The 12,570-nt window shown below is 43.8% G+C and overlaps 1 protein-coding gene across 8 annotated transcripts in view; it reads right to left on the reverse strand.

Moving 5' to 3' along the window:
- LOC135255859 (sodium/potassium/calcium exchanger 2-like) overlaps positions 1–12,570 on the reverse strand; it is a 58,330-nt gene extending 45,760 nt beyond the window's left edge. For 2 of the 8 annotated variants that reach the window (XM_064337586.1, XM_064337585.1), the window contains exons 1-3: positions 12,084–12,569; positions 7,856–9,244; positions 4,067–4,120 (exon numbers count right to left, since the gene is read on the reverse strand). In XM_064337586.1, the coding sequence (XP_064193656.1) occupies positions 4,067–4,120; positions 7,856–8,788 (987 nt within the window). In that variant the 5' untranslated portion in view covers positions 8,789–9,244; positions 12,084–12,569. Of the gene's footprint in view, positions 1–4,066; positions 4,121–7,855; positions 9,245–12,083 lie in introns of all 8 variants that reach the window. The other 6 variants (XM_064337590.1, XM_064337587.1, XM_064337584.1 and 3 more) reach the window with 5 other exon arrangements.

The raw sequence follows: 12,570 nt of genomic DNA on the forward strand, positions 1-12,570 counted from the left end.
TTCAGCTTTGTGATCCACCTGGGTAAACACATTTCAGTACAAATAAATCCATGAATAATCAAGATGTGTTTTCTCCCCAGAGCAGATAATTTATCAGCACCAAATACGAGCAACGATTCCAGTCCTTCTGCCTTATTATCATACAAGCAAGCTGTGTAAAACCACACCTGTAAAGAGCCATGACCACCAGGTAAAGAAATGAAAGAAAGGCAATCTCTCCCTTAATTAGTTTTTTTTTTTTGTTTTTTTTTGTTGCAGCAGCAGCAGTGCAAGGGCAAGTGGCAGGCTCGTTTGGCTCTTGTAATCCTCTGAGCTAGAGATCTCTAAGCAGATTAATGGGAAGAGATAACCGCATTTAGGACTGTGATTTCCCATTCCGGGAGTGACCTCTGATTCTGCCCCCCCATAGGTCACCAGCTGACATCTGATTGGCTGCTCATTAATTGCTCACTATTTCGTTTGCTATTGATTGGGTTGGAGTGAACCTGCACAGGTCCACAAAATAATGAGGCGTGTTGTTTGGGCTGAAGCTAACATAACACATCCGTGGGTCCAGAAATGAACACATGAATCCACTTAATTCTTTATCTCCGCTACGGTATGGGGCAGTTCAACTGAAAATATCTGATCGACACGAACATACTCTCCATGGGAGAAAAAAGCTTGCGGATTAAAAAACACCTCCTTGGGCACACAGTTCGTGCTGAATGAAGGTATTCAAACAGGATGCCTCTGCTAATCAGTTGACACTGTTGACAGGATCTCAGTAGGCAACACCATCTCTCACCATCTCTCACCATCTCTCACTGTCTGCACATTATTTTAAAGTTAACAGTTTCATTGTCTCTCAGGCATACATTCAGTCTACCATCTAATGCTACTTTCACCCTCCACACACACTCTCACGCCACACCCACCACACCCCATGTCTGCCGTACAAATACATGCAAATGCAACAAGAAGTACTTACCAACACACACGCACGCACACACACACACACACATGCGTGCGCACACATGCAAATTCACACACACACGCATACACACACATGCATGTACACACACGCACGCACGCACACACATGCACGAACACACACACATACAGACACACAGACACAAACACACAGGCACAACACACATACAGACATAAACACACAAACGGATACACAACACCCCACAAACAGCCATACAAACACACACACACACACACAAGTCTGAGAAGGAGGGCATCTATCTCTCTCGCTCTCTCTCTCTCTCCCTATCTCTTCCCCCCTCTCTCTTCCTCCCTCTCTCTTTCTCCCTCTCTCTGCGCCCCTCTCTCTCTTCCTCTCTCTGTCTCTCTCTCCCTCTCTCTGCGCCCCTCTCTCTCTTCCCCTCTCTCTCTCTCCCTCCCTCTCTCCCTCCCTCCCCCTCTCTCCCTCCCTCTCTCTCTCTCTCTCCCCCATCAGATAAGTGTCAGCGGTGCGAGTTCATGCGAGAGGAGTGTCACACGTAAGACTCCATATTACATCATTGACACTGGAGCTCATGAGTAGTTAATAGGGTATTAAGCGGGATTACGGCCTCAGAATAATCAAGCGCTCTCACTCTGCCGGAGGTCAAATGACAACTGCGCTGATATGCAATGCTGCCAGCACACCTCCTCTTCCATAAATACAATGTGTCACACAGAGAACGCTGCACCTGCTAAATAGCCTTTGTTAACAGCTTAGCCACTGCGTGAGGTTACTGGATCTTATATTGGTCTTAAATCTGAAATCGGTGACATACAGTATGTCTTGGTATGGGTCCAATAATGAGATTTGGGGCTTTTTCAGTGATTCACCTGAGCCCTGTTATGTCACAGGAAATGCTAGAAGTATCTCCAGACAGACGGCTTCAAAGCGAAGCAATAGCTCCCTTCCGACACTTGTCTGATAAAAGCTTGACAGTGCATAGCAGAACCATAGATCGTGTTGGCGCACTAGATAACCGTCTATGCATCTATGGTACTTTCGGTCCTCCATGATTCAAATTGCATGGGGTTCCAGCTGGTAGCAGTTAGCTTCTGTTTCTACGGTATGGCGCATCCACTGCCACACAGGGGGTTGTACTTGCTCTCGCCTCTTTATGCTTTATAAGAAGATAAAACCACCAGATTTGAACCACCAGATCCTGTCAACTTGGGGACAGGATTATCTTTTTTTACAAGTAAACTACAAAAGAAAAGCCTGGTCCCATTAGATATTTTGTCACGAGTACTTTTTAACATGTCTAGATTTAATCAAAGCTTTCACTGCCCCTATAATCACAAAACAAAAACAAACTCTCAGCTATAGATAATAACAGGCATTGGTGTTTTCTCAGTGAAAGCAAAACAACATTTCCACAAACAATAATAGCGTTAGTGTGTGTAAACTCTGTACACATTAAAACATTGGGTATGTTGGTTAATTTATACCAGGCCCAAGGTTCGATTACTAAAACGTGCTGTATACGTGAAATGCCTCTTGTGCGTTTCCCCTAGACTGCCATTCACCTGTAATAGTATAATTATCTTTCAGCTCTATGATCCACTGGACTAAGGTCTCCATTCAGCCAAACTGCAGTCAGTCTTTTCCTTATTTTTGTGTAATTTATCTAAACAAATGTTTCAGTTTCTTACTTGTGGGGAATTTTAATGAAAAATCCAATTGTTGTGTAACAATGCAGAAGTGAGCCTAGCTTAAATTTGGCGAGACAGAACAGAGGAGAGGAATTAGCCTTTTTCTATGAGATGTGGAGGACATCTTAGGTTGTTCTAGGCCCTGGAATATTGGCAGTAAAAAGGCCTGTGGAGCACACCTGTAGACAGCACGCTTTATTGTGTGATCTGCCGCACAGACGTTGTCTAAACCCACCCGAATGGTGGCCAACAATGGAATTCTGCGTTATACGTAAATGGCTGTCGCATTTTTTTTTTTTTTTTTTTTGAAATTCAGCAGAAGTTGCTATCAAAGCAAGAAAAAAAAAAACAACAAGAACAACAACAACAACAAAAAGCAGAGTTCTGAAATGGCAGGCAGACCAAAAAAAAAAGAGAAGAACATAAATTCAAGGCTTTGAAAGCAAGACGGCGAAGTGAATCGATTGTCAGTGCTCCCGCAGAGCATGCTGTCACACAGCGCTATCAAGCGAAAGCCTTGGGAGAATCTCTAACTGTGAATCGACCAAAAAAAAAAGAAAAAAAAAACTCTCACCCTGTGTTTATCGACTGTGTTTTTAAACGTTCCAGCTATCATTCTCTTTTTCACACCCACAAACAGATGAACAACGTAAAAAATGTTGAAAAAGCAAAAAAAAAGAAATGTACACCCCAAGGGTTATTCGTGACCGGCATCCTGACCAGTGAATCTGGCTGGCATTTCTCAAGTCAGTTTATTTGCATATTAGAAAATATCTGCAGATATCTGTGACGACCTTGTAATGCTTCAAAACAACAAAATGCTAAAAGTTTTTTTTTAAACTGCTTAACTGTTTAAAAGCTGTAAACCATTACAGATATGAGCTGCAAAAGACATAATAAGCCCACTTTTTCATATTGAAACTATATGTAATTGGCCTGCCCAACTTCATTTTATGGGTTATGCTAGCTGATACACTATAGGAAAACTGACGGAACGTTTCAGAATCATATTTCACATATCTATCAAACATTTTTGTTTTGTGTTTGTCGATAGCCGACAATGATATACTTCACCTTATCCACTTTAGCATCCATGCTTCGGTTTATACCTGGATTCCATTTTTGGAAATTTATTAGGTTTCAATATTCGCTTGTTATAAATAATGCTACAACCGGTTGTCCGTTCAGTCTTTAAAGCACTGCCTGCTGGGATATCTCCAAACTCACATTCAATTTACTCTCGTTTGATCTCCTCTTAATTGACTAGATCATGAGGGCGGCCATTTTCCCCCGTAGGCCGCATTAAAAGGTAAACAATAAACAAGGTAAAGCCAGTGCAGTACACGCCCCTGAGGTTTGTCCATAAAAGAAAGTGACAGAAAGCTATGGTCTGATGAGCACATTGAACACCAAGCTAGTTCACCTGCTCTCCGGGGGGGGTGTAGCTTGCATTGGTTAGCAATGCAGAAGACTCCAACTGTACAGGAGAAAGAACACAATTGGTTGGACAATTTTTGAGAAGAAAAAAAAAAGAAAGACACCAATTCTGTTCACAAACGAGTGTCCGGAGAACTCGAAATGTTCTCGAAATGTTACTGGAATGTTTTGCCAGTGTTAGCAACATTATGAGATTGTTTTGGGTTTGCTGGGTACATAAAATGCAGATTCAAAAACAGTAATTGTGTCTGGTGTATAGTAATTATTTAACTAAAATGCAATTAGCTACTACATTTTTCTTGGAAAAATATAAACATTTTGAAAAAGAAGTTTTTAATGCAGTTCATTTTTCTGGAAATTTGTGCTTCCCTGATTTTCCACGAGGGAGGCCCATACAGTATTAATAAATATGGCATCGCCTCGTCTACCCAAAATCCTGGGATTCCCTTGCTCATAGCAGAACATGGATCTGTTCAATTTATCTTAACTTGAACCGACACAAGTATTTCCCTCTTTTAAAAAAAAAAAAAGTAAAAACCCACTAAAGAACACGAGAGCTTCCGAGACTCGGAAATAAACGGCTCATTCTGGAGCTCAGGCGTGTTTTTATCGGACGTGTCTTTTCTCTCATTCGCCTCTTTTAAAACGAAAAACCAGATTTCACATTCTTTAAATAAATACTACCGCATCACAGGGCCATTTCAGCTTGTGTTTTAAAGACGGATCAATTGCCCCCTTCATACAGCAGTGAACTTTGATAGACAAGGATTTCGCGCATGACGATTAGGGGGGTAATACTGATCTTCAAAGCATATTTATTTGTTTCTTTTAAATTATATTTTAAGAGTATTTAGCGGTTTATTATTTTATATAGTATAAACCCAGTGAGCAGAAAGGCAGAATCTAGACGTCAAGTAAGGGCCGAAATCTAGGCTGACAGACATTTTGATGTAAACGGACAGGGTTAACCCCAGTATAGCTCAGGTTATGACAACCATAGCCTGGCTATGTCCCAGTCGGCAAGAAAACTTTCACTTTTCAACCAAATGAAGCCGGGTTTTCACCATGAACGCCTTTGCGACGTTTCCCTGAGTTTTCTGCGACTTCCCCACTAATATGTTCACAGTAAATACAGCAAGCATACTTCTGAGAAAAAGGAGGTTAATTTGTGAGAATGAAGTTTAAGCCCACATTTAAAATGTGATTATAAAATGTCTGACTATGGGAGGTTTTATATTTAATTGCAATTGCTGCCAATATACATTTCATAACATTCATAATAAATCCCAGGCATTTGTTGGCATCAACACATTAGTGGGCACCCAGGGAATTATGGGAGGTTAGACTTCACAATGCATAATAAATTAATAATATTTAAGAAACTATAAAACCTGCACTGTATAAGCTTTCTAACTGTTGTCTGGCAACTAAGTTTGTTCATGTCAAATGTTCCACGTTGTAATACCCCCATATGAAATGTATACACATCTATGTTTTGTTAATTCTCCTATGTAAATTTTGACGATGTGTTGACCGACTTTCAAAATATTGTAAAACCATTCGCAGCCAATAAGGGATTAAAGCTCATTGGAAAATAAATAAATATGGTGGATATTGGGACAATTAGCTGCAAATATTCTGCATCGTATCTTTTACACAGACATCATTGCTGCAATTTTCTTTAAACAAATGTAAAATAAAATAAAAAGGTTAAAGCAAAACAAAAAAAAACCAAAAAAAATTAAATTAATTTAATATTGTGTGAATTGGACAGCGCGGTAATGGAACATTACCCAAGGGTTTCAACACAGGTACATACAGTAAACCGAGCAATACACGTCACATCGACTTGTGTTTTCCACGCGGCCTTGTGCAGCTGTGGCTTTAAGACCACTTCAGATCAAAAAGTGATCCGCGAGCAAGACGCTTTCGGAACGCTTTGTTCGCGCGTAATTTTATTCCGCGGAAATTTACGCGGCTTCACAGCAGCTGTTACTGCCGGCTGCGGCCTCAGAGAGATTGGGCTCGTCAATTACGGAATTTAATTACGAGAGTCCGGAGTTTAATTATGAGAGGGATCTAACGAACAAACCCTCAACTCATTTGTTGTTGAAACAGCCATTTGATGTGTAAACCGTCGTTTTGATGAGGGTTGTGTCGGCTTTACTCTGTAAAATGCTCGTGTTTAAAAAAAAAATAAAAAAAATTTAAACTCACCAGGCTGTTCTCAACTATTCTCACAGTTTATATCTAACCTGGGTTTAATGTAGCAAGGATAGCAATTCAAGCCTTTCAACCAACATACCCTCAGCACCCAACACATAAGCCTTACAAGAATCAAAACTGCACATAAAAGAAAGACTCGCTAAAAAAAAATGAGTCATATTAAGATCTTACTAATAACAATAATTATATTGAGTACTATTAATAGCATCTATTTTACTTAACACCAAACTCACAAGCCAGTCTACAAAAATACGGTTCACATCTTTCACTTATTGTACTAACCTTGCAAATTACTAACACTGTTACTGATAATTAAGAGGTTTCAGCCAGTCCTGAAGTCACAAAGATGTGCTTAAGATAAAAAAAAAAAACGTGCTCAAGTCCTTCACTTAAGACTGCACTGCGGTGTGACTGAGTCCAGGTCTCAGGTGGTCCCGCGCTGAGAAACGGTGTCTCTGTTTCCGTCTCGCTGACCAACGCGTGTTTTCGTGATTCGGTCGACGAGTCGGAAACAGACACCGTTTGTGAATCAGACACCGTCGTGAAAGCATGGCAGCCGTTTGAAAGAGGTGCCATGCGCACGCTGGACTGCCTCATCGTCGGCCGGGCGTCTCGTCCGCGGGGAGACCGAGACCGAGACCAGCCGACCGCGAGACAGCGCCGAGCCAGCGGGGAGCCCCCTGAGACTTCCTCCCCAGACTCAGATATCAGGGAGGAACAAATCGGAAAAAAACCCAACTGCCCAAAAAACACTGGGCCCTCTGCTCATCCCGTCCGGCCACAAGAGCACAGGTAGTGAAATATAAGGGGCAATAGGAGGGGATAGTGATTTAAAATATTGTTTTCTTAAATTCCGCTTTTTATCCATACCAGCGAATCAGCTACAAGCCAGTAGTTGGCTTTAATTTCCATTAACGTTTTCAGCCTAACATCACCGTTCACAGGAAACGTCGCTAAATGGCTAATCACAGTCTGCGCATTCAATCAGTCCAGTTACTTTAATAATCAAGGAATGATTTTGTTACTAGAAATGAAGATGCACTGCTAAAGTACCTGGACCAAACAAAACTGAATCAGAAAACTCCTTAATGTATTTGGTTTCCTCTCGTCTACTGAGGGCGGTGTGTGCTGCTAAGAGGTCGTGTCTGGCCGTCTAAAATAGGCTCTGAATCTGTTATCCCTTCCCCCAGTGCCAGCTATCAGGATTGGCCATGGCAGAAGCCTTCCATTGTGTGCTAAGCAGAATCCTGAGGCTTAGGGCACAGCCAGGCTGCGCCTTACCTCAGCCAGCATTAAGGACAACTGTGCTGCCAATTCAAGGGTTCCGGACCATGTGACATGTTTCGGCCAATCAGGACAAGGCAACCCAATAATAATAATAATTTTTGGTTATCTGCCTGATACACAAAATCTTCAGTTGACCTTCTTTGACAGTCATGCTCATTTAGGGCACGGTGGCAAGTGTGTCAGAGCAACGATGCCAGACTTGAAGAGGGTTAAACACAAAAAAAACAAAAGAGGGCGAATAAAAAAGACCGGGAGGGCTCACCTTGGGCATGGCCTCCACCTCGTCCACCTGGTTGCGGTTCAGGAGGGTCTTAATGAAGCTCTCCATGCTGGTGTTGAACTTCATGAAGGTGACGTAGCTGGAGTAGCACAGCAGCAGGCCCATGCTCTCCCAGCACGTGATCTTGTTGTCCAGGAAGAAGACGATGAGGAGGATCAGGCCCACGATGTAGAACGACACGTCTCGGAAGAGCGGCCACCAGGTGAGGTTGAGGATCTCGCGGGAGAAGATGGCGCACATGCCGATGACGAAGAGGATGTTGAAGACGGCGGAGCCCACGATGGTGCCGATGCCCACGTTGCTGTGGGAGATGAAGACGCCGATGACGGAGGTGAAGAGCTCCGGGGCGGAGCCGCCGGCCGCCATGAAGGTGGCGCCCGCCACGTCGTCCATCAGCTCCAGCTTCTCGGTGATGACGGTGAGCGCGGGGACGAAGAACTCGTCGCACACGATGGCCAGGGCGATGAACATGTAGAGCATGCCGAACATGTGGAGGGCCACCGCGCCCCTCCGCCGCTCCTCCAGGCTGAACAGGTCGCTCGGGTAGTCCCCCTGCATCTCGAAGCTGCCGTTGCCGCCGCCGCCGCCGCTGCCGCTCGACCACCTCAGCGCCGTCGGCGGGCCGCCGGTGGAGCCGCCGCTCGACTCGTCCCGATCGGCCGAGAGGAGCGACCGGCCGGGGGCGGGTCCCGGCTCGCGCCCGTCCCCGGGCGGAGGGTCCCCCCCGGCGACCCACGTCAGGGCGCCGAGGGAGACAACGGCGCTGGCGGCGAGGAGGACGAGGAGGAAGCACAGCACCCGCGCCGGCCTCAGCTTCCTGCGGACGGGCCGCTTCCGAGGCCGCCCGCCGCCGCGGCCCTCTTCCGGCACGGAGCCGACGGCCGCCGCGTCCGCCGCGCGGAGCTTCAGACCCATGAGTGTGCACCGGGCCGGCTGTCCTCTTCAACCGCCAGGGGGGGGGGGGGGGGAGAGAGAGAGAGGGACAGGGACAGACAGAGAGACAGAGAGAGAGAGACAGACAGACAGAGAGAGAGAGAGAGAGAGAGGGAGAGAGAAAGACAGACAGAAAGAGAGAGAGAGTGACAGGGAGATGGAGATGGAGAGGGAGAGAGATGGGGAGAGAGGCAGGGACAGATAGAAAGAGAGAGACCGAGAGATACAGACAGAGAGAAAGAGGCAGAAGTGGAGAGAGAGAGAGTGAGAGAGAGAGAGAGGGAGAGAGAAAGAGAAAGAGAGAGAGAGAGAGAAGGACTCTGAATTTACCACAGGCGAGGAGGCATGGTGCTGCTGCTGTCCATTTTAAAATGTCAGAGGATCCTGGGTGTGTTCAGGGGCCAGGTGCAGGAAATGGCTTCCTCATACTACCCCCTGCTGAGGAGAAGGGGAAGCAGGCCACATCGCATAACCGGACAAAGAGCCCTGACCAAGGCACTGGTCAGTCCACAGTCACCCGCAATCAATATCAACGTCTTTAGAATTACAAACTCATTTAACATTCATAACATCTGGTCCTTTCCTGCACTTAATTTGGCGAGGCCATTCACCTGTTCTGGGCCCTTGCAGACTGCTCTCTTCAAAGCAGTCCTTGTGACAGACTGAGCAATATTGTGGTGATGGAGCACATTACCAGTCAAAATGGTGAAAATGTTCCACGTGTAATAACATGGTGGCCCACTCAGTTGAAACATGAGACTCAACTCTTTGCCAGAAGAGAGTCTTCAGTACACGGTAAAATAAATGTCCAGTGTTAATTCAACTCTAACAGTGTTATTTCAACTCTTAAAAGATAACATCTGGTCCCACTCTGTAATGTGGGACCAAATATAATCTGTTAAGGGTTGATTTAACACTGTTAAGAGTTGAATTAACACTGGACATTTTACAGTGTAGTTTTCAGAGGTAGCCCACTGCATAAGCCCAGATGCATAAATATAGTGCGCATTCATTAGGGAACAATGCTAACAGCTGCTCGTTAGAGCTCAGACGCTGATTTCTGAGTGTAAGATGAAAATGCACACTAACAAGTGGCCTGTATTTTAGTAGGTTTATGGCCAGGATCTTTTGGGGAAATATTTTTATTATCACCCTTAAGGATTCTTGAACTATTAAATATGACTTTGGCAATAAATATCTAGTAAGGCTTTTCTCTTTACCCGATAGTATTTCATCACGTTACCATACCGTGTCTGGGCTTACCAAATACTCTAATGAGGGCTATTGGTTTCCAAACAGCCTGAGTTTTATCAAAACGGCGTTAAGAAAATTCACCGTGTAAGAAAACTGCCGTGAAAAGGTGACAAATGTGACGTAGCGTGGGATATCTGGTGGTTTAGATTAAGAGACACCCAATTCTGGTGTAAAAAAAACAAAAAAAACAAAAAACCTAGTAGGCTATACCATTAGACGTCGTGTCAACACAAGGTCGGCGTTGCTTCACATTGCTATTTGCCCAATGTGGCTACACTAGCACCAGGAGCGCACCTCCCAAAGGGTGATGACCTTTGCAAAGACTGAAGGCATTTAATGTTTTCAAGCCCTAAGGCGTTTTTCTTTTTGCCTTAGGACACGTACATGCGTCAGCATAAAACGAAAGTGCCACCTAACGCAAATCGGCCATCATATTTAGCTTCTCTAGTCTATAACCGCCCTCTTGTTTCCACGACTGCAACGGAATATCCCCTGACCTAATTGTATGTTCACACTTACCCGCAAACGCGGGCACAGTATGCAAAATGAAATATTTAGTCTGCTTCTAGTATCCTTTCGTGGAATGGACCAAGTTACCGAAAAGAATGCTGTAATTTCTTAAAATCCCAAACTATATTATATACTGTGTGTGTGTGCGCGCGCGCGCGCGCGTGCTTCAATCATTTAAAAAAATAAACTCAGATTTAAAGATACGCATATAGTCTATGCAAATTGCAAATGCTTGCAGTCCTATTCAAACGGTATAGCCCACCGGTCACATCCGACGCTTTGTTTGACGTGCCTAATGTGAATTATAGGCGCAAAAATGATTTGCCACCCCAGTCTCAAATTGACAAAGTAACTTCGTCTAGCATAATTCGGCTTCCGTGTGTCTGTTCTCTTAAAAGAACACCTGTTAATGTTAGTCTCTATTTCACCTGAAAACAGCAACGTGTGACGGAAAAAAAAACAATGAATCTAAGGAGAGGTTGTATGTATTGCGATACAAGGATACAAGAGAAAAAATATTGATGGCTACGAGGGCGTTTACATAAAACATATTTTATCGAAATGTAACGTGCGGAGAATGCATTATGGTTTACCAGACGCGTCGTGGAAAAACGCGATTACTAATGCGATCTATAACAAGCGTGCGCGATGTGTAGGCTACATTCTTGGGTATTTACGAATAAAGCACAGAAAGTTACCCATGCACTGAACGCATAAACACCACTCGCATAAATACTTTAGATCTGACCAAGTTGGCTAAACTAAAATGTAAAAACAATAATAACCAATGTCCACAAACTCTTGACATTTAATACATTCATTTTTCCATTCTGGGAGCAAAATGTAGCCTATGTAGTCTCTGGTCGCAATAATATTGTTATATTTTAAATTACTGTGTAAATCACTAATATAATGCTTTTTGAAAAAGCATTTATGCTTACCTGTTCTAACCTATAATGGCGTTTTCAGTAACATTCATTTTAAAACGCAACGAACAATCATTTTGTATCTTATGAATATATATATATCGGCTATTGTCATTATTAGCCAACGATATTCGATATATGATTTGTTATCATCTTTGTCTATAGTTGTTGATTAGGCTACGTTTCAACACCGCCATATGTTTATAACAATTATTTTTTTCTGTCTGCTGTGTCTAAAATAACATTTGTAAACTGATATAGCCTGCTCACCATTGGTTTTACCAAGTAAAATCAAGATTGGGGAGAGCGTCAAGAATACATAAACTTGACTTACATATGTGAATATTTACGTGCAGTGTAAACGTTGTCAATCATGGCGTTAAATGTGGCAGATTTGCCACAGAAACATGCTGTTAAATTGCATTATCGCTCGCGAAAGGGTGTGTTTTATAAGTAAAATATTCAGTCACCTGTATGGAAAATTGTTCGCTAAATGTACCGTCATGGAAAAAAACAAAAACAAAACAAACAAAAAAACATTAGAGCATTGACGAGCACTCATACGGAAAAAAGGCGCGATTGCCTACCTTGGCGAAGGCAAAAGTGGCGTTGATATGGCAGTTGGTTAGAGTGGAAACCGTTGTTTTCTCTCGTGCCCTCTCGCTTTCATTGAACAAATGTGATGCTGCTGAACGGCGCCTGCCACGCTGGGAGGAGCTCGAAGTGACTGTGAGCAAACGACTTCCAATCTCCCTTCATCCCTACCTCTATCGCTGAGGGCAAAATCCAGCCAGTCACAAACCCAAGTAGGCTAGCATCAATATCCGTATCAAATGTAGGTCTGTCTGTCCCGTACGCGAAGCGTGAGCGTTATATTCACACTACCGACCAAACCTACAAATTCAATCCCTCTGTTGTTCACGCCCTACACTGTTTCAGCGGAGACACAGAGAAAGCCAAATTCTGGGTGAACCGTTGATCTATAGAAGGGAGTTGCCGTGGTTACAGCAGGCTGCACAGTTAGGTGTGATCGACAGGTGCGGTGGCTCAAGAATAATCCGGTGGACATTGCAA

The sequence above is a fragment of the Anguilla rostrata genome, chromosome 5 (assembly GCF_018555375.3).
Source record: "Anguilla rostrata isolate EN2019 chromosome 5, ASM1855537v3, whole genome shotgun sequence".
Taxonomy (NCBI): Eukaryota; Metazoa; Chordata; class Actinopteri; order Anguilliformes; family Anguillidae; genus Anguilla; species Anguilla rostrata.